At 31.6% G+C, this 23,240-nt stretch overlaps 1 protein-coding gene across 3 annotated transcripts in view; it reads left to right on the top strand.

Moving 5' to 3' along the window:
• Positions 1 to 23,240, top strand: part of LOC111029805 (gamma-sarcoglycan) — a 142,562-nt gene that overhangs the window by 103,412 nt on the left and 15,910 nt on the right. The window contains exons 1-3 of one of the 3 annotated variants that reach the window (XM_022308987.1): positions 4,569 to 4,877; positions 13,260 to 13,372; positions 21,470 to 21,917. In XM_022308987.1, coding sequence (XP_022164679.1) covers positions 13,365 to 13,372; positions 21,470 to 21,917 — 456 coding nt within the window. In that variant the 5' untranslated portion in view covers positions 4,569 to 4,877; positions 13,260 to 13,364. Of the gene's footprint in view, positions 1 to 4,568; positions 4,878 to 13,259; positions 13,373 to 21,469; positions 21,918 to 23,240 lie in introns of those variants that run through there. The other 2 variants (XM_022308985.1, XM_022308986.1) reach the window with 2 other exon arrangements.

Here is a 23,240-nt window from a genome sequence, read left to right on the forward strand (position 1 = left end):
CGACCGGCTCGTTTGATATATTATTATTTAATAGACAATAGTATTACGATTTGGGTTCAATTAATTAACCGCCAACATGTGTATTGTATTGTAATAATGTTGTGACGTTATAATTATATTACTGTACGTATTTAGAGTAGCGGTAGGTAGATACTGAGACTTTTTCCACCACTAAATATCAATATTTTCTCATTTATTTCATCAGTGACAAAGTGGAACAGATATTCTGCGAGATATCCAAAACTTATTTTCAACAACTTATTACTATAACAATTCACTTAAGAAATATTAACCAATAAATTTAAAACCATTATTGAGCAGTAAAAAAGCCTCAGATTAAATATTCATAAGACATCTAGTATTTTTTATTCTCACTTAAGAAATCATTACAATGTGTAAGTCAGAGTATATAGTAGGTGTATAAATAATATGGTTAGTAGTGTAAGATCTGAAGACTAAAATATAATAATTTTAAAAATTTACAAATTGTTGATACATAATAACAATAATTGTAATAATTTTTCCTTTTATTTTGGTTATTGAATAACCTTAAGGACCTTAGAAGCGTATAAGATATACACGATATTCGGCAGTACCAGACAGTCGTATTACAACTGTTCCTGCTTGAGTGCCAATTCTTTCAAAGTTTATTTGGGCTCTGATAAAGCATCGGAGATCATATTATACCCAACATTTTTTGTCATAATTTTTTTTGATTCACATGAACATCCATGTACCTATTTATATTCTAAATCCTTATTGGATGTGTTTTGTATCGGTCAGTTTTTAGTTTTACCGTCCTCTATTGCAGTATTTAGTATCCGTATATAAGGTTTAATGAAATCGAGAAATCCTTGGCCACTAAGCATTTAACCATACCTGCAGATGGTATATCTTTACTGTTTTTATACCGCCTTATTCGTGATATTTGTTGTTTGCCATCTGGTTTGTTTGATTTTTGATAGGTAACTGTGTGTATAAGTTATTTCTTAATTCTCTATGTTTGGAACAATACATCAGGTTACATCAATTTAAAATCAGCTGATATTAGAAACTACTAGCACATCACTGGTCTTCTTGTCCTGTTAATCAGATTTTCAAACTTCAATATTTATTCAGGGTTTATTAATAAATCACATGAACGTTGACATACCACGATGATTCTAGTGGCTTTTGGGTTCCGGAGTTCTACCTACATATTAGTGAAAGTAATTTTTCAAAATCTGCCCCTCTTAATCGGGTGGTGTCTTTGTTAATTACACACGATTCATGTAGAAGTCCCATTCAGTTATTAAATGTTTGTCTTTTTGTGTATTTAAGCTCTAGTTTTATAATCAAGGTGTTATCTATCTGAAACATTACATTGTTTACTTTTAAAAAGCCGTACCACATAATGTGTTATATTGTACTATATAATATATAACAATAATAAAAAATAAATTATGCCGTCAGATTGTCAAAATCCAGACACATAATATATAAGCCTATACTCTTGGCTGTTTTGCTGTAGAGATGGTTTATAAGAATTATTGTTTTCCAACGAGAAGACCTTTTAGAAGGAATTAGGTAGTTTCAGGTATATATCAACTCAGCTTCATACAATATGAAATATTGTAAGTATTAATTTTTTCTTAATTGTGTAAATAGTGTCCCCGACAAAAAATGATAGTCATTTACTACGTAAATTGCAATCCAATACATTTTGAAAAACTTGCAAAGTGATACATAGATGATAGATATATTCATTTGAGATGTCAGGGATTAAAAAGTAGAAAAATAATTGGAAAATAAAAAACATATTATATACGATAAAAAATTAAAGAATTTCTAACAAACAAAACATAGGTACCCATTTATCCTTTGTGCAGGAATTATCATACAAATGTTGAAATGTGTATCAGTTACTTCTAATTACTAATTTATTAATTATACACAACATATGCAACAAAACCAATATTTTTAACCATATAAATATTTATATAGTAATATCTCTAATCCTGAGTCTAAAAAATGGTAAGAGAAATATTGATTTTGCAAAAATATGCCTCTGTGTAATTTACGTACAAAAAAAAAAAATTCAAGACAACATTTACAAATACCTATAGAAAACATACCTGAGCCGTATTTTATATAATATTATGTATAAAATACCCCCTGCAATTTACATACAAATTTTAAATGGGACGCTTTAACACTTAGTCTTTTCCAACTTTGAAAAAAATGCCCATTTTTATAGATCTTATAAAACTACTGGAAAAAAAAAATGTTACACATTTTTTTATTTTAAATGTTTATTTGAAAAAAAAATTGTTTATCGATAAATGTGATGTACAATCTAAAAATCATAATCATTTATTTTTTTATTGTGTTATTCAGTTATTTAAAATATTTAAAAAAATAAATATAATTTCTTGCAAGTAAAAAAATTTAAACTCTGAACTATTTTTAACAAGAAGAATATTCTACACGATTATAATTATTTATATAATTGAAGAGTCATGATAATGAAAGTCTGCAGTACATCAGTCTGTAGTAGGTCTAAGTATACTAACTTTTATAAGAGCTATATATAATGGATAGTCGAATGAGCATAACATTCGTATAATGTATGTTTACTACAGTTGAGAGTTTAACAGTGTTGGTATTTCTATTTCAACTAGATCTATAAAAACTCGCAGAACTTATAATAACACGTCATAAAACATAAAAATAAAAGGACTTTATTGCTATACATTATAATTTATTTTCTCCGAGACTCAATCGGTATAATTTTCGAGAATACCTCAATTGGCGAATTATTCAATACTGGGCCAGTTAAATCATTTTTTCAACTCGTTAATTTAAGATACCTTATAGGTCTTGACAAAATATGAGAATCAAGTCTAAAATTGAAAGTTACAAACATTAAGTAATAAAATAAACTTAATTTAGTTAGAAATCAGTTGTATATAACGTAGTAACATGCATAATATTATATTAATATGTTTTATGTGCAACGTATAGGTACTTTTAATTGTATTATTATTTATTATACTTATTATTATTACATATACATTATTCACATGTTCGTAATTTACTCTTAAGTCGATGCACACATATTTAGAGTAAAGTTGTATTTATAATACAATATTTTATGACCCTATTGGAATCCAGAAATAGTACACAAGATACTTTGAAATTCTACAATCTATTTTGTATCTATTAAACATAATATTATAATTTATAACATGTATAACATTAGATATAATAATTCCAATTAAAAAATTATTATTTTTTTTTTTAAAACAGTAATTTGTGCAAAACAAAATATATTATATATCCATAGGGCTTCACTGATAATTCATTGATTAAAATAAGTATCTGCATATCAAGGACAAATTTAATTTCTAAAAAGTTACTATTAATAAAAATAGTGACACAATGTGTGCCATCAAGCAACTAATTAGTAAATTAAAAAAAATAACTTTTAGTTGTCAACGCCCATCATCCTTGATATTATTTTTCCTTCGTTCATGACGTATGGGATTAAATTGGCACTCCGTATGGTACCTACTCAAAATTTACCAGTATAGGTAATAATCAGATAATATGATTACTAGAAAAGCCTTCTAAAAAATTTGTTAATGAACCAATAGTTGACAAAGAAGTTCTTGATTTTTGAAAAAAAAAAAAGTATATAAACTAAAGCCATTTTCTTTGTCCTCTGGTTTATTTATCTACCATCGGTACTAAAACTATTTACAATTTTGATTATTATAATTTTCATAACTACAGACGTTAGTTTTTGGATTTGGAAGTTTGTCAATGTATAATTTGTTTTTTTTTTCATATAAATATATTATAATATAAAAAAAAATGTTATTTAAATACTAGTATTTTTATCTCTTACGTGAGTAGATTAAAAACGACTTTTTATAGCCGAAGATCGCAGCGAATACAACGCTCAAACCCCAACAGATGCGTTAAGGGTATCAGTTATGTCCGGACAGGTATTTGGTATTGTTAGGTATTGTTGGTTATCGCGCAAAACGAAATAAAAACAAAAAAAATCACAAGTGCTGTGTTGCAGCGGATACGGCCTGGCGATTGCGAACGAAAATAAAAATTAAAAATAGTAACTCTTTTTCCTTATCAATGCGATAACACCGGCTAGGTGTTATCTCGCGAGGCGTAACTGCAGCGGTGGTCGCACAACAACCGCGGGGTAGACGGGACATTTTTTTTCTCAATAAAAAAAAAAAAAAAAAAAAAAACTCTAAACGACTACGTGGACTCTCGAGCCGGCCGTCGGTGTAGCCCACTACCGGTGCAGCCTACGGTAATTAGGGTCCGCCGCCTGTTGCCCAGCTCGCGTGTATATCATACAAGGATCTATAAACGGACCGAAAAGAGATCGCCTCCTGTGTCCAGGCCCCCGCCCGCTGGAGATCGAGCGGCCGGGACGAGGCGGCTAATAATAGGAATCGGTCGTGACGCGTTATTATAATAGGTCGCCGGCGGCGTCGTCGTCGGTCCGTCTTAAAATAACGCCGCCGCGTGTACGTGCGCGAAACGGCGGCGGGCCCGCGCGTGCCGCCGCCAATAGGTCGCGAGCGGTCACACGGCGACGGTACGTTTTATTATCATTATTATTATTACTATCATCAACACACGACGATATGATATTATAATTATTATTATTATTATTATTATTATTATTATTATTATTATTTACGTTTATACTTTTGCGCGAAACGATCGCCGTCCGACAGTCGTCCGTCGGCCGACGCGACAACAACTCTACACGACAACTGTGGACAGCGGTGCGCGTCTCGGCAGCGTGTGTCTTCCAACCGTGTGCCCGCCATGACGAGTCCGTCTCGTCGGTCCGACAAAAGGTAAGTGACGTCCCGGTCGTGGACGACAGTTTTTTGGTGTGTGTGTGTGTGTGTGTGTGTGGACCTAGGTTCCGGCGCGATACAGAGCTGAGGGTGAAAATCGCAGCTGGACGGGTTGGTTCTCGAGAGGGGGAAAGAAATATGAAATATACATTGCCCGGGTGCAAAGGTATGGGGACTTTAACCGATTAAAAAGTCAGAAATTCGATGATTTCAACGTTTTTGGACTTAAGAACTCGACTGAATACTAGTCTACTAGTTAGATTTTTTTCTAATTATTGACTATTAACGAATTTTAACTAAGTAGTTAAATCAGAATCCATCTTAATTGTTAGCTTTTTATTACTGCAAATTTAGAAAATAATACTTTAACCATGTTTATAATACGTCATAAAATTTAGATGTAACTTATAATACACCTAACTGAAGTGAAAACTTAAAACTAATCGATTAACTACTTTTTTTTGACACTCTGTATACTATTATACGTGATGATTAAAAAAAGCAAATAAAAAATATTGGATGTACCTAATAATTTAGTAACTCAAACGTATAATGTCTAAAATACTACGACTACCTATATAGTTGTGTGTTATAGAATCAATAGAAAATCATGTATTTTTAACAATATATTTAATTATTATAAGGTTCCCATTAAAAAAATTAAGTTACCCTAATTAAATCGATACAACTAAATATGCGTGTGACCTATGTGGTAATTAAAAAATATTAAAAATCGAAAGCTATATATACATATTATATTAATTGTAATAGCATTGTTTTTGTCTATGATAATTTTTCACTTTTCACTCATTATGTAAGAGATACCGTTCCTTTTAATGAATAACCTAACTGTGAATGTCAACTCGGTTAACGAGTACTGAATTTGAAAAAAAAAATGGATTTTTCGTACTGTTCGGTAATAATATAGTTGGTTGAAATTTTTATAGATGATAATATAATGCAATCTCACCTCCAGAAAGTGATGCTTTTATATTTATTCCTCCGTACAGGAGCTTACCTACGGATGATGTTTCTTTGCCGTAAGATTTTACTTATAATGCTGTAATAATATCCGTGGTTTAATTATCATGTTGCCTTGTAACATGTTACTACAACGATAAATAAACCAATCCAGAACGGAAACATCGCCACTAGTACACGTAAATAATGTGTGAACATAATGAAAACAAATGCATCAGCATAAATTACTATCGGTACACTATTTATAGGCGTGTTATAAACACATAAGATATCTATCTCTTAGGCCTCAGTGCGCAACAAGTGAACCTGTTCTAGTATAGCTAGTATAGAAGGCTGTCTTATGCGATGTTGTGTCCCTTCATGGCTTTGATAAAATATTAATTATTATTTTTACTATTTGGTACTGTTAAAACATTACTATTAATCTCCTATAACTTTTGCATCAATAATCAATATATTATATTAAATCATAATAGTATAAGTAACTGTTTACCAGATACGTTTCGTGTGGGTACTCGCTCAATACCGATACCAGACCAATTATCTGGTATAATATAACGGAATCCAAGTTGAATCTCTCGAGACAATTCATCGAAATTAAATCCCCTCTAATTTTTGCTAAACGAACTTCAACCATAACTCATACAACTGCGGGGCGAATTTAATAAGATAATAAATAGGTGTCACTAGAGTCTTCCTCTTCCCACTCACGAAGCCGTATTCAATTTTCCCATTGCAAAAATGTTTGAAAAACAACAATTTCATATTTTTTGGCTCACCGGTCTTGTGGCGAATCGTCACGAAGATCTTTCATCGGTTTGATTTAATAACATGGTATGTCGTCTTCCACGAATCATAATATTCTGTATGGTTCAACACAAGTGTAATGTGTTTAAGAGCCAACATTTTACTCTCAATAGAAAAGTGTTAGACGCCGAAGTATAATGTGACATATAAAAGTCGAATTCAGTTGCATACGTATTGTGATGTATATTTGATACATACACTTTGCCTACTCCCTTTAAAACGTGCCGATATTATAGGTGGTTTTATGGTAGAACTTTCACGATTCCCAAAACCCAAGGGAGCCAAATGACAATTCGAGTTTCAGCGAGTTTTTGAGTTGGCGAGTACGAGGGGAGAATTTTTGACTATCGAAAAGTTCGAGCGGTGCAAGTTGTGTATAAATGTATAATATGTTAAACGTGGCCAGTGGTGACCTGTTTAATATAAAATGTCTAGGGATGATTTTCATGTCACATCATTATAGATGATATGTATTTTATACTAGCAGCTAGGGATTGGTGGATGACAAGATATTGTAGTAATAAACTAAAATAAAAAGGACTAGGTCTCAGTAATTATTATATCCACGAGTCACGACTTACAAACCATATTATAATACTAAAACTCACAAAGTGTGTCAGAAAATTCTTAAATTAATAAGTAGATTTAGGCGTATTTCGCGAAGTCGTACGGAGTTTTGTGTCGTTGTTTTTGGGGTGTTGGTGGTCATCTCGAACTGAATGTGCTCACACTAAGTAACACAGTGTGTAATGGCTACGGACCTTAAAGTTATTTGTGCTCGAATAATAAAGTATACAATCTGTCAGCAGATAATCGTATCGTGTCTGTTATAGGTATGCAGGGATCGGTTGTATCTTAAATAGATATTTTGTATAATTGTATCTTATGTACTTGGATATTTAATAATTGTATCTGGTATCTTGTATCTAGATAAGTTTTTTCTCACAGTCTCTCCAGTGACAGAACCATCAATAATGTAATTTTACAAGTAAGAACTAGGAAGCCAAACAGTCTCGACAATCATTATTTTTTTGAACGACAGGACGTGAAATTTAAAACTTGCCACTTGCTATTTCATGGTGGCTGACTGATGAAATCACAACATTAATCGTAAATTCGTAAAACAAGTTTATAGGAAGCCACACTCCGTATAATTTTTTTTTTTTAATGTTTAATGTTAATTCCGTTTATAAAGAAAGGTACATAGGAAGGTATCTCATTGTTATCACTACCTAAATTCATGAAAAAGATATGTAATGTTATAATATTATTATCACTCGTTTCTCGTTATAATATATACTGAGGTACATATTAAAAGTAACTAAGTACATTGTACAACTGATGAGTGATGGCAATGCCTACCAAGTAAAATAAACTAAACCGAAGTGCATTTTACATGTAAGCGATTTCTTTTGAGAATAATTATTTCAAAAAATTATGTATCTGGTGACTAGATTCTATTATCTTGCATCTTGTAAAGATAAAAGTGGATGTACCTATCTATCCAGTGTCCATCCTATGTATTGTTTCTAAATACTTTTTTCAAGTAAGCTCTAAATGATCTGCAAGACATAAAGTTGACATCATAATATTAAAATACACTTATTATTGGTATCTGGTTACAACTGGTGTGATGCATAGGTAACACAGCCGTTACAATGTACAATACTCAAACTAATATGCTCACATATTATGTTCGGCGACGGCGTCCAACTCTCTTCGGGTTTCTCACCCGCTCTTCGGTGAGCACATATATATTATTTTTTTCGTCTATAAGCGAATCGCGGGGGCGGCGTCGGCGGCGATGCCATAAATATAATATTATTATATCGCGTATTATTATTATTATTATTATTATTATTATTATTATTATTATAACGACGGCGACTATACGTGCGTGTGCGTGCGGTTAAACCACGTCCCTCCGTCTCGGTTATATTATAATATTTTGTTATATATACAGCGCGAAATCTATATACGAGACTCGATTTTTTTATACGACAGCGGCGGCGGCGGCGGCGGCGGCGGCGTGCTCTGCTCGCTCGTAATAATTTCTTTCAGCCCGCCCGCCCGCTCGCTCGCCAGTATATAAGAACGACAACGACAACGACGACGACGATTATTACACACTGTATATATATATATAAATATATACCCGTCACGACCAGTGTAAATATATATATATATACCACCACAAGACTAGTACCAATTTATATGCAAAATATCCGACGATTATTATTATTATTATTATTGTTATTATTATTACGATCATAATTCACCGCGTCCGCCGGCGGCTGTGCCCGTGTAACGAATAATAGTAGTAATTGTATACCGTATATATATATATAATATTATATATATATATATATATACCACCACCGCCGAGTAGATAATGTATGATATAATGTCATATATGTATATATATCGCGTCGCACAATAATGTTCTGCGGCGTTTATTATTATAATATATTATTTAATTCACTGGCAATAATCGCCGCCCAGCGATAATGTCGTCGTACAGTGCGGAAACTCGGAGAATTTTCAATTTCGTATTTTTTACCCACGCGGCTCAACATCGGCCGATTTCGTCCCTCCACGATCGACCGTTGCAGATCGAAAAAAAAATTTAAGTGTTTCACTCTTTCAGAAATAAAACGGTACACCGCAGCGGTGAAGAACGAAACGAATCGATAGCTAAATAGTATAACGTTTAGATTTTTCCGGTCATTTGCGAGTACAAATATTATACATATAACTATATCAATATTATTAGTAACGTTGCTCGTAAGTTAGGGAAATTTGAATATCAATCTTGCAGCCAAATCGTGTTAAATGCTAAAATTCGCTTCGACGCAATTTTGTTTTTGGCGATATATAATAATTGCATAATAATAATTCTAAGTTTATTTTGCATGCCAATATTATGGGCATATTTTGGAAAAATCATGATATATATTTTTAAATTTAAAAAGCATTTGAAATTGTTAAAGTTATTGAAAACACGTTGTAAATGGTTTTGATATTTGTTGGAAACAATAAAAATACTATCTATAAATTTAGAATAATATACCGTAGACGGTAAAATTATAAAAAAATAAGACGTTAAAAATAACGGACGACTCGCTAGTCAAATAAAAACTATTAAAAATTACAAAAAGTGTGTTTATCGATACAAGTTTGCGAAATATAAAATATCAAGATGTGATTAAGTATTATGGATAAATTAATCAGATTTCATCGAATACTTAAAAGTTTTGACTGCATATATGAACATTCTCATGAGCATAAGATAGTCGTGTAACTATAATTATACATTCACATCTATTTAGCGAAACGCATATGCTCGTGCCCTGATTATATTAATATTATAATATTATGTTCTGGTATTTAATATTTTGTTTCATTCGGTTGCAGGAGGTCGGTGTCGCTATATGGGATATAATAATACAGTTTTGCTGTCGCCCCCTCACGTGGTTGTGTTTTTTTACTAAATAAAGTTTCGGACGCATGCCAAAATAGTAGATATCTTCGAAATACGCCGTAAATAATAATAATAATATTTGCTGCGGATAAAGGAATAAACGACACGGCGATATCGTAACAACACGTCGTCATCATCGGTAGTCTATTCGCGCAAATAAACAAACCGCGAGAGAAAATAAATAATAAATGCGTTAAAATCAACGCTTCGGCGGCGCTCCGACAACGCTCTCTTCGATCCGCGATAATAATAATATCATCATCGAGCAGCTGTTCTATGCTATAATAATGACATGTAAACATTATTATTTCACAGTTATTGTGCCAATATCGTCCGTTACACTCGCGAGCGTAACCCTCATCGATGACCGTGGTTGTAATAATATAATAATATGGTACAGCCTGGCCGCAATCGGTATAAACTTGCCATTATAAACGTCACTTGACACGTCGCCGTCGTCTTTTCAATAGTCTCGTCTGGCCGATCTCGAAAGGTGAATCACATAATAATAATGTTGTTATTGTTAAAAGGAATTCGAGTTCAAGTGCATTATATTTATGTAACTACAATAGTGCAGGGAAGGAGCACGAAGAAAGTAACATATGATGATATTAGATATCTTTCCTCTCCAAGGAAAATTAAGAAATCATAGATATATTTTTGGATTTAGTGTGGTGGAAAAATATTTAGTAGAGTAATAGTAGCATACTACATTTTGTTAGAAATTTAGTTCACCGAATTTTTTTTTCCATTATTGCGTTAATCTGCATTTCTATGGCAATAAAACAATAACGTTATGAAAATTGACTTCGCAAAAATCGGTTACAAACAATTTGTACCCAGCCCAAAAACATAGGTATTTATTATGTTAAAAAAAATTATTTTATACTATGTAGCCACATAGGTACATAATATTATGATTGACGATATAATAGTGTAAAAGGCATTATCAATAATTTACAAAAAAAAATTATTGACTAAACGATATAATAATCATTATAGTGTTGTTATAAATAGGTCATTTGAAAAATAATTAGAACGCATTTTAAAAGTAAGGGAAAAAAATAATATTTAACATTTCAATAATCATGTGGAATAGTCAGTAGAATAGCCACAAGGCTGAGATTATTGCAGACCTCTCTAAAATCTCTGGAAAATTTAAAAACTATATCATTTCAGTGTATTCTGTGAACGTATTAAGTTTCTAAAATCTACCCACTCGGCATCATCATACCAAACTTATGAGGTTCCCTAGTCAGTCCTCTCTTATATTATAACAAATAATTATTATACTACTATATTCTAAAAAAAAAAAATAAATAAAAATAAATAAAATCTTGAATCTGCCACTGCAAGGGTGGGTGAATACAAATAAATTAATGTATATTAGTTCATATTACCTAGTGTATAATTATTATGTAATGAAACTTCAGTTCATGTATTTTTATATCATATTTTTGTCACCGTTGTGTAGACAATTTAAATTATCATTCAGCTATACTAAGTTTGTATCATTTGACTGTGACACGAATCATCACTCCCGACGTAGCTATATAGACATTATTATGAATTCCATCCATTGCATTATAAATTTTATAGCAATGCATTATTGATATTGTGCATCATAAAAAATGTTATAAGTTATAACAAATAAAAAAATATCACGACAGCCGATAGGTACTCGGGATAATTGTAGTTACTGCTAAATTACTGATGAAAGCGTAAAAAGTTTAAGTTGATAGTACGCACATGATCCGGGATGGAAGAACACGTGGCACTGGTTTATATCACCTATACAGAATTTACGTTTAAGAGGTCCCACGCGTCGAAATTCATGTAGATAAACCGTTATTACCGGATACTAAGTCTAAACACACAGTTATAATGCTCAGATCTTGTAAGTTGTAAAATTACGGGTTTTTTAAAAACAGATGTTTATAGGCTTGAGGATATTACAAAAATCACTCCTCATCCCTACATAATATTTTATATCTAAAATATAGGTATTGTATATTAATATGTATTTTTGAGTAGAAATTTTTCGAGTACGACCTACATTTTTGGGAACACGATTGTTTAGTTATAAAGACATTATTTTATTGGGAAGCTGGGTGGAGGGTGGGTCACAACTGCCCCGATAAATGTGTGAGAACAGACCCTTCATACCAGTGTCTTACTAAAGTGAACTTACTATGAACAAAACTTAATCGTAGAACAGAATAATTTTGATTTTATTAAAAATAATATAACAAATACACAGTCTGATAATTTGCAAGTACCGTCGTGTGCCAAGAGATAATAATATACCACGCTATGATATAGTTCATCTACTCCTCCACGCGTAACTCAATTGTTCTAGGTCCTTGGTGGCTATAATATCTGTTTCAACATACTCCGAAAAAACATATCCGCATCTATTTTTAATATTTTATAGCCCAAAAATTATTTTAAATAATCAATTATTATATAATTTCCTTTAATATACTTAGCCTTCCCCAGCCTAACCCCATAAAAAAAACCTGCCTACTTAATAAACTAATATGTATACGATTCACCTTTTTAGTAACATGATTATGTATTTGAGTACCTATATTTGACGAATAACAAAGACGTCGTTTACATATAATACGATTGTGTAAGTGCTAAATATAGGTACAATTTTCCAAACAACACCTCAAGTTTGTTGTCCGCTGAAAAAAAAAACAATTAATGTTTTAAGGCAAAAATTAACAATGTTTATTTTACGTTAATTAATCTAATTACACTACCCCGATAGGTAAAATATGTTATCATCAACCAAATAGTAATGAAAAATATTAAATTAATAAACATTTTTGTGAATAAGTAAAGAAATATTAATAGGCGTGTATACTTATTATATATTATATTTTTTTACTTATTATTATACGTATACACTATACTTATTAGTTATTATTAATATTGATTATGCATAGTACATATTATCATCTTGTATTTTTACATTTAAATTTTAAGACAAAATATATCCGACTAAATTATTGCTCCACCGTCCAACATAAGTGTTTTTTTTTTTTATTATATTGAAGCAAATTGTGCTTACTTTATTTGTCTAATATTTTTACCTGTTGCAGATACATTCTACTGCAGAGTCGGCGGTAAACCACAACGGTGGAATTGGACTAGAGAACGATGTATACGGTGGCAGATCAACAGCCGATTACTTCCGTTCAAAAACAATGCCCAGGTAATACAGTTAATGGTATCTGGACGATTATTTATCAAAATTAAAAAGCACTTTCACAAAAAATGTTATTGAAAAACAGTTTTTGATGAATCATTGTTTAACGAAATATTTTTTACCAACTGTCTTAAACACAAAATTTATAAATTTATAATGTAAATGGAATACTTATCTATATGGGTGTGATACTGTAACCTGTACTCTAACCAGAAATTTGTTTTTTCGGGGGACCTAATTTTATCATTTTAACTATTACAAATGTTTAGAACAATAAAACACTGCACGTTTGAGTAAATAATACGAAATAATACAACAATAATCAAATTATTTCATTAGTGAAAATTAAATAAATGGCTTAGAATTAGAAAATAAAAACAAAATTGATTAAGTTGATGATTAATAAACAATTTGAATTCTAAAATCTAAATGCCTTTATTTTTGAGAGACTAATAAATCAATAATTTTTTAGAAATTTATTTCAATTATTCGATATGAATATTAGATCTAGACCGGGCTAAGTGTACAATATTCCCGAATTTTTTTAAGACATGTGAATAATTACATACATCATAGACAAGACATTATACCTATATTCAATGTCTGTTACCTATTAAAAGTGCTAATTAAATAAAAAAAATTTATAATATGGTTCATTTATTGTGGTGTATTCATAAAAACTAAAATGCATAATGGTGCAAAAAGTTGTTTAGAATTTCAGATATTCTGTGAGGCTATGATACATACTATTATATACTCAACATTTATAATATAGGGCTGTATGAACACAAATTAGATAAACAAAAATGGACTTGATAGAATGTTAGACTAAAATAAACCTTTTAATTACCTAATCACTGGATCTACAAATATAACTTACATATATAATAGGTTTAAATATTAAGCCCTTTTTTGGGGGCATGGGGGCATCACATAAGTGAACAACATTATTATCTCCCTTGTTTTATATAATATTTTTTTATCACACCACTATAATAATCGTAAAACTTCACATATATATTTTTTTAAACATTTTTATTGAATAAAACCAAAGTAATTACGTAATAACCATATTAATTATTGCTGGAATTAATAATGCTGTTTACAAATAAATGTTGATAAAAATTCGAAAAAAAATATAGTATTGTTCTCAACTGAGGTGGCACCTCTTCTTATAGAGCAATCGTAGCCAATATGTACTTATATGCACTTCTGATAAAAACAGAAATTAGAAAAAAAGAAACATTTTTAAAAGCGGCGGGGTTAAGATAATCAAATTTATACATAACATGAATAAACATTTAGACACCAATTTATTTTACAAATAAAAGTGTGTTGGTAGTACTTCGTTGTTTTAGATTGAATATGACTGTTCCATTTAAGATGTTCATCAATTAATATACTGAGGATTTTAACGCTTGAATATTTCAATAATTTTGGACCAGTGGTATTTGTGTAATGTATAGTAATTTCATTTTTTTTTATATGGTCAAATTATCATAAGTCATAAGAAAACTTAATACATTTTGATTTTTTTATAATACATTCTTAAAATAAGAAGGCTGAAGTCATCTCTTAGTACCATATTTTATTCTGCACTGTGCCGAATTTATTGTCAAATGTCAGGTATGGTTAAAAAGTTGAAATTGTAAAGATTATGCTCATTCAAAAACATTTTTTTGAAGATAATCCAAAACATATAAGTATAAGTACTCGGTAGGCACATAATATAAAGAATTATAAGAAATATATTATGAAGAATTATACCCTAGAGGACTCTTGTCTGCAGTATTCAATCAATGTCACCAAATAATTTCCTACTCTAACAAGTAACCACTAATAAATTACTCTATACTAAATAATTTACAAATGTCTATAGTAATTTTGATTTTTGCAAATATCTCTGTTAATACAATATGTAATCTGTATAATTCATCACATCTGTTTCATGAGCATTATCTTTGTAATATAAGGCAAAGCATTTATGAAATAGTAGGGAATTATAAGTCCTTCTTTTCAAATTTGATAAAAGTTTGACATAGTTAGTTAATTATATTTATCAGTTTTTTCCGCTACCCCCTGTATTTGCATCTCGAAAATATTAATAACAGAAGAATTTTCGCCCTCTCTCTCCCTGCTCTGAACTATCAAGACCTCCTTATTATATATATATATATATATTTAATAATGTATAATATCTCGTCAAATGTCAATATGCACCGCCTACCGCGGTATGGTACCTATCTAAGTAGGTAGATACCGAAACAAACTGATGACCGCATAATAATATAATAAAAGCCGCAGCCATAGCGTACAAACTATATACTGCTATATGAATACAGTGAAGAGGAAAACTATTTTGTGGTATTCGGTAAAAGTTCGAGATAAAATGTAAACACTGCACTTGTGTGGTTTTGCTTTTTTTTATATCTGTCACGATAGTGCGGCTTACCGGCTCTATCTACGCCACACTGAAATCATTATTAATATTATGTTGGAAAAAAGTTATGGCCAAAGGGATATTAAAATGACGTTTACCTCAATCTCCGTCACCGAAACATTTGTACCCCATTCAGCATCGATTATGTACGAATACAATGCCGCCATCAATGCGACGGCGGGTTTGTAGTATTGAACGACTTAAAGTAACTACATATTTATATTTAAAACAAATTACTTAAAACAAATTGAATGCTGTATCGTATATATATATACATATACAGAACTAAATATTATCAATATACTAGGTATAGATACATTTTCTTTGACAATAATAACAATCTATAATACCTGTTTATTTTTAATTCGTACACTAACACATACATCTTTTTAAAAAAAACATTCTGCATCCAACTATCGAATATTAAAAAAATATATAGCTTGTAATGTATTATTATAGGAAAAAACCACATCACGAAAAAATGAGAAGAAATTAATTTTTTTATTACAAAAGTGTAATTTTCTCGATAATTCAATTAAAATAACAAAAAAAATTCATCTAAAAAATAAGTGTAGTTAAGTGCGTCATAGGTACAAACTATGTACTCGAATGTGAATTCAAATAGTTTCATTATTAAACGAAACAAAATTAAAAAAATATTAATGTCAATAATGTTTGGTGTAAATGCATAACTAGGTATTGATGTAGTATTGATATATATTGTAGGTATGGGTGTATTTAACCTCTAATTTTTGTGCAGTATAAATATTTTCATCAGTCTAATAGATAGATTCAATATGAATAAATGGTTTTAAATATGTACATATTTATTAAAGAACATTTAAATAACTCTGAAGAGTGTTAGAGTAATGCACCATAACTTTCGAGGGTTATCCCCTACCATATGAACTTTAACCGCTTTTTAATAAAAAAAACTATTTATACATTAACCAATTTATCTATGCTGATTAAAAAATCAATTTAATAAAGTGCTTTGTAATATTGCAATGTTGTAAATACTTCAAACACTTGAAAAGTATAAACACCGACACAGAAAATTAATGTGGCCAGGTGGTAAATGGATCACTTTTTAAAAAAAGCATATTATACTTCGATATAATTTTTATGTAGCGTTATAATAATTAATATAAAATAAAATATCTATATGGCAATATGTATATTTAAAGTTTTGTCACGCGTATATATTTCCACTAGTTTCACAATTCTACAAAACTTCTAGAGTTGTTTTATTATAATGTTTACATATACATCGATTTATTATTAGCAGGGCTCGGGACTTCTAGGAGTTTACATGTTTTTAAATAATCATTAAATTTGTTTCATAGCAATACGAGTTTATATTTAAAATGTATAGCTGCATATTTTGCATATTTGACCATTTTTCATTTTATTAGTGCATATTTGACAATTATTTATGTAAGGAGTAAGTTTTTTAATTTTATAAAAAAAGTTAATTTTAAAATAGATTTCCTGGACCAGATATAAATATTTAAAAATTAATGTTTTGCGTTTTTCTTGTCTATCACTATAATTGTATTGTTACTTATCGGTACTCTACACTCGTGATTCCCGATAGGCGATAGGCCGAAATGATACCAAGAAAACATGCTACTAGTTGTAGATAGAGGCCAGACGGTCCCGTGAATAGTAAAAGTTGATAGTTGGTGTTGTGAGTCCTTCGTATTTTGTTTTCGTTAGTTTTCGTTGTTTTTTCGTTCGAGTGAATAAATAATAAAATAATTTAAAAATGCCTAGACCTAAAAAAAACCTTATGATCGGCTTAACTATTTAGTTTAATTATATTAATAATAATATATTAATAATTTAATTTTTTTTTAATGCATATTTATTGATTCTTTAGGGCATAAATGCACCCATATTTTAAGGTTTTTAAAGGCATGAAGTCCCTAGCTCAAGTTATTAGTAAAATGTTTGAGAGGGGAGGAAGAGTTCCACCCTCGCTATATTTTTAGAGACAAGAGATCAAAATATTTTTTAAATACTCATTCTTCTCAAAATATATCTCTAATGATAACATTATTTTCTCAGTAGTTATCGTTAATAATATAATATTAGTGCCTCAGTGTTCGGAAAGTTCACTTTGAAATTTGAAATTGAGTTGAATTCGTTCGCTTCCAATTGTAAAGAGAAAAGAGAGAATTTATTCAAGTACATGTTTACTTCGAAGAAACAAGGTCATGTTTACCTTCTCAAGAAAAAAAAATAAAACACATCTGGTAGTTAATTTTAGTGATAATAATTATTATTTTATAATTCTTCAAATAAAAGTATGTACCAAGGTACCTTAAACAATTTAAAAGAAAAACCATGTGTGTGTGCGTATGTATGTAGCATGTGTGTATGAAGTGAAACTTCTTTTGTAGTTTTTAGTTATATCTAGCTTTTCTAAAAATGAACAGCAAGAACTGATGGGATTTTAGGTTCAAGATTGTGGTACAAAAAATAATTTATTTGTTCGATTCTTTTTATTTATTCTATTTATTTTGTTTACTCTCATTTCAGTAATAGATTAATATTATAGACATATTTATTTTAAAGTTTCAAATTCAAATCAAATTACCATTGGAAGTATTTGATGTTATACCAATAAATGTATTAACATAATTATATAATAGGCATTTAATATAAAATACATTATTATGACCTGCAATCGAAACGATATTCGATATTTATAATTTTTATTATATACATGATTAGGTATTTTATAATTATTATCAATTGATTTAACTTAAAGAATTTATTAAAATTACGCTCCTCCTCACTATTCCATACCAATGACTAAATATCTAAATAGATAAAAATAATAATAATAGGTTATCGGATTTATATTTTATTTCTTTTATTTGGAAATTAGTGTCATAAGCATAATTTCGGTACACATTTTTCAGCGTTTTACCCTCCATAAAGAAGTTTCTCTCGAAAAAAATGTTCTAATACATATACACGATAATCTCATCTTATATTTTTTAATAACATATTATTGACATATACAATTAAAGTATTAGACTTATTAAAATACAATTAACCATAAAATAAAATACAATTACTTATAAATTATTATGATATAGCAGGTATCCGAAATTACATTATATTATTTTTAATAATTGAAAAGCGGTAGTGATGAACGCGCGCGTTTACGAAAGCATTTACGTCTAGTAAACTGGTACGTCTATAACAATATTATATCATATTAAGGGAGTGTATCATAATATTATAATATTCATCGCGTCGCTATTTTTTAATAAAATACTCAATAAACGTATAGCAAAATATCGGTTCTGTGCAGTGCGTATTGTGCGTTTATAGTGAGTGACGAGTGTGTGTGTGTGTGTGTGTGTGTGAGGACAACTTTTGTGACTTTCCGATTTCCATTCATCGCCACCACGTGTCTTATATGTATGCGCATTATCGTAACGGTAAAAGGGCAACAACGAGTATTATGGAAAGGCTTTTAAAAACTCACTTTCCCGCTGCTTATTACAATATAAGGGATGTATAGTAATGCTTAACAGGTACGAGCGGGGACCGCGGTACTCGCGGATATGGCGGCTTTATACAATATACATCGCGAGCTATTCGACCGCCGCCGTCGCCGCTGCCTCTGTGCACGAGCGGTCCATCCGTCTTCATCGACCGCCGTATCGACATATTTATAATAATATATATATATCGTCAGTTGACCTCACCGACAATAACACCTTTATATATACATGTATTATATACGCGCCAACTCTCACACGTGCGTATTCGTGTTGGGTCTAATAAACAACCTTTTCCACTAAACACGAGCACCCGTAAGCGTAATAATAATAATGTATAGGTATACAATAACATTGTATTGTATCCGCGCTATTAAAAAGAAAATCCCTCCACTTTCCGGTGACTTTTATTTTTCTACACCGCAAAACGTCACGTCAAAGAGAGAAAACGCATGCGAACCGGCACAATACGGCCCACAGCGCCCACCGCACTCCGCGACCCACCGACCCACCGTCGACGACGTACATAGCCCCTCGTATACCCATTGTACCCATACACACATTATATTATATTGTAATAAATAATAATATGACGCGCGTATCGCGCACGTGAGCTGCTGCAGTTCAATATAATCGAGGGCCCCGCAGGAGGCGATTTTCTTTTCGAGTCCTGCAGAGTCCGACTGCACCGCGTATGCGCGTATAATATGCTATGCACTTAGTGCTGCATCCGTATGTATACTATTTATACTTACGTACTTACATTGTGTATATGACGTTCTATGATAATATCCCATCCAAGGGCTCGTATATACATTATTATATACACGGCGGTCGTAAACGACCCGGGCCGATGATGATTGATCGTCGTAGTCGTCGTCGTCCGCCAGAGACTTACACTTGTCCACGACCACGGCACGACGATGATTGAATGCACATTATATCTATGTATATATATATATATATATATCGAGTGCCTATAACTCGCCCGCAAGTGTAGGTATCTATCGCAATGTACGTGTATTATTATTGCATTTTTTTTTTTTTTTTTTATCTGTTAGTCGATCGTCCGTGGTTAGACGTCGTCATATTATTATTATTATGTATACCTATCGCACTCGTACATAATATACATTGTTCGTATGCCAGGACTGATATTCTAAGGATTTCCCTCAACGTCGATGCGTCTGATACCTCTATAATAGCATATGTACACTGCAGCAGGCGGTTACTATGCGGTACTGAATGATGGGATTATGTCGCCATGAGAATGATACAGAATTGAAAAGCTTCACCCTCAAAACTATATATATTATGTATTTGTACCTATACGTAATATCCAACATTTTTTTTTTTTAATTTGCGATTTCGAAGTGATGATATCAATTGAAAAAATGTATTATAATATTTACGATTATTCAATTTAAATTTTCGTAATGTCGGGCTAGCTAGTCCATCCACAAGTGCTGAAGTATTATTCCTATTGTCCAATTTGTATTCTACTACAAACGATAGTGTATATTATAATAGAATACAAAACCAGGTTACACTTAATATAAAATACAACTAAAACAGCTTTGCTCATGGAAATATAAAATAAAATATGTAATTATTATCATTTAAAAGCATAGAAGAAAAAAAGAAGCAATGAAACACGTCGTGTGCCCTCCCTGCCCGGGCACAAAATGGGAAATGGAGCAACGATATATCATTTGGAGGGGAGGAGTTGTATGAAACTAGAGAAAAATAGTGAAATTATTTGAATAAGTGGACGACGTGTATAAACACTTGGAGTGAGATTATTGGAAGGATATTGCAAAAATGAATGTTATATAACTCGACATTAGTGTAAAATGAATATATAAATTGGCGATATGTAGGAGAGACTAATTTTCCAAGGACATTTTTATAATAATAATAATATAAACTTATATTTGTATGCATTTTGATAAATATACTGATACCTCGCACGAATATAGTGTATAATAACAGTACAATATTGCATATGTCATGAATACATCATAAACTAGCCCAATCGGCAATGTCTCTCACTGTTCAATAATTATTCCCGATATTATTTTTTAACGTCATAACACTCATTTTTTATATGTTTCATATTATTTAATGGTCTTTGGGACGCAGAAGAACCGGAACGGCAACCGTGATGGACGACTACGATTACGGTAACGACGGCGAAGGGAATGGCACGGCGGTCGGTGGTGGCCACCGACAGTGGCCAGCGTCGTCGGCGGACATCGTCGAGTACGATTCGTCGGCGGTCGCAGACACGCCGACGCCGCAGCAACAGCAACAATTTCTACTACCTCATAACCAGCCACAGCAACACCACCACCACCTGCAGCAGCAGCAGCAGCACAAGCCCGGCGCCGCGGTGTCTGCGTACGACCCGAACTCCGCGGCCGGCCATCGTACCGCCCACGTCGACCACAACTTATCGGCCGGCGGGCCCAAGTCCACGGCCAAGTGGAAGACACGCGCCCTGTACGTGTTTCTCGCTTGTCTGCTGGCCGTCGTCGTCGTCAACCTGACGCTCACTCTCTGGTTCATCCGGGTCACTCAGTTCACGTCGGTAATAATTATAATATACAAATGTGTTCTACAACCGTGTTCGTCGGGAGTACGTGTAAAGTGAACGTCAATTACGACGGCCGAAACGTTATAGTGCCAAGACCTTTTAATCGAACCAGTTCGTTGATTTTCCGATCGTTTTAATAACTTGACTGCGGTCGAAATACTTGCAACGAAACCGTTGTACAATTTTTTCCCTGTAAATTTGAGACAAAAAAATAAAGTTTAAATCACAATAGGTATACTCGATTAGATGTTTCTTGTATAGTTGTATGTAAAAACAAATGTGAAACGTTTGAATGGATATTGAAATATTTAATAATGCAGTTGGCACAACCGTCTAAATACCTGCAATCGGTGTGCAACAATGCCTAAGAAGTAGTAGGTATAGGATGCTTTTAAACGAAATGTATTTTATATTTTCTGAAAGCTGCACAGTCAATGTGTGTGCGACAAATGTGTTGATTTCATACAAAATTAAGTAACTTATTTTGAACCGAGTTAAGTTAACATTTTTTTCCATATTAACTTTAAGCTTTTAGAGTTAGTTATTAAAAAAATAAAATATTTATTTACCATATCAATTTAAACTAAAGTTTAAGCCTTGACGTTCATAACGTTGACTTAACTTAAATTACGTTTTCTTTTCGTTAACTTTCTCAGTTTCTCGCCTTTCAATGCCGTAGACCGGAATTTAATATGGGAGAGTGGAGGGTTATCATAATAATTAATTTTACAAAATGTAATGCAATCATCTCAATTTTATTTGATTTTGATGTTTTTTGTTTAAATGTCGACAAAGATGACAACAAAAAACACATAATTAATTTGCTTAAAATGATTATAGCTTAAAGTTAATTTCAATAGACACAAAGGTGTTAAAAACATTTTCATGTGTGTACTGCAAATTATTTATTCTTGATACTAAGTTAGTATTTGAGAAAGGAAATCAAATACCTCATAAAATACGCAGTGTATCCAATATCTATGGCATATTCGCATGATATACCTAATGTTTTATTACCCAGGATATTTAGAATACTGAATTTTTTCTTCGTTTAGACAATACTTTAAAATAAATTGATAAGTACTACATTTTCAATATTGTATCACACACAATAGGTACATTAGTAAAGAGGCGTGTGGTAGTGTGTATATTGTGATCCCTGAGATTTGTGATGCACACTCTCCAGACTCCAGTTTCGTCTTTAAACGATTAAAACGATTTCTCGCAAAAAAGGTAATATTTTGTCCGTTTCGTTTTGACAGAGTTGACGATAGTGACGACCGTACAACCGTTACCGCGATCGACCACATTTGCCGA

This window comes from Myzus persicae, unplaced genomic scaffold (genome assembly GCF_001856785.1).
Source record: "Myzus persicae strain clone G006 unplaced genomic scaffold, MPER_G0061.0, whole genome shotgun sequence".
NCBI classification, from domain to species: domain Eukaryota; kingdom Metazoa; phylum Arthropoda; class Insecta; order Hemiptera; family Aphididae; genus Myzus; species Myzus persicae.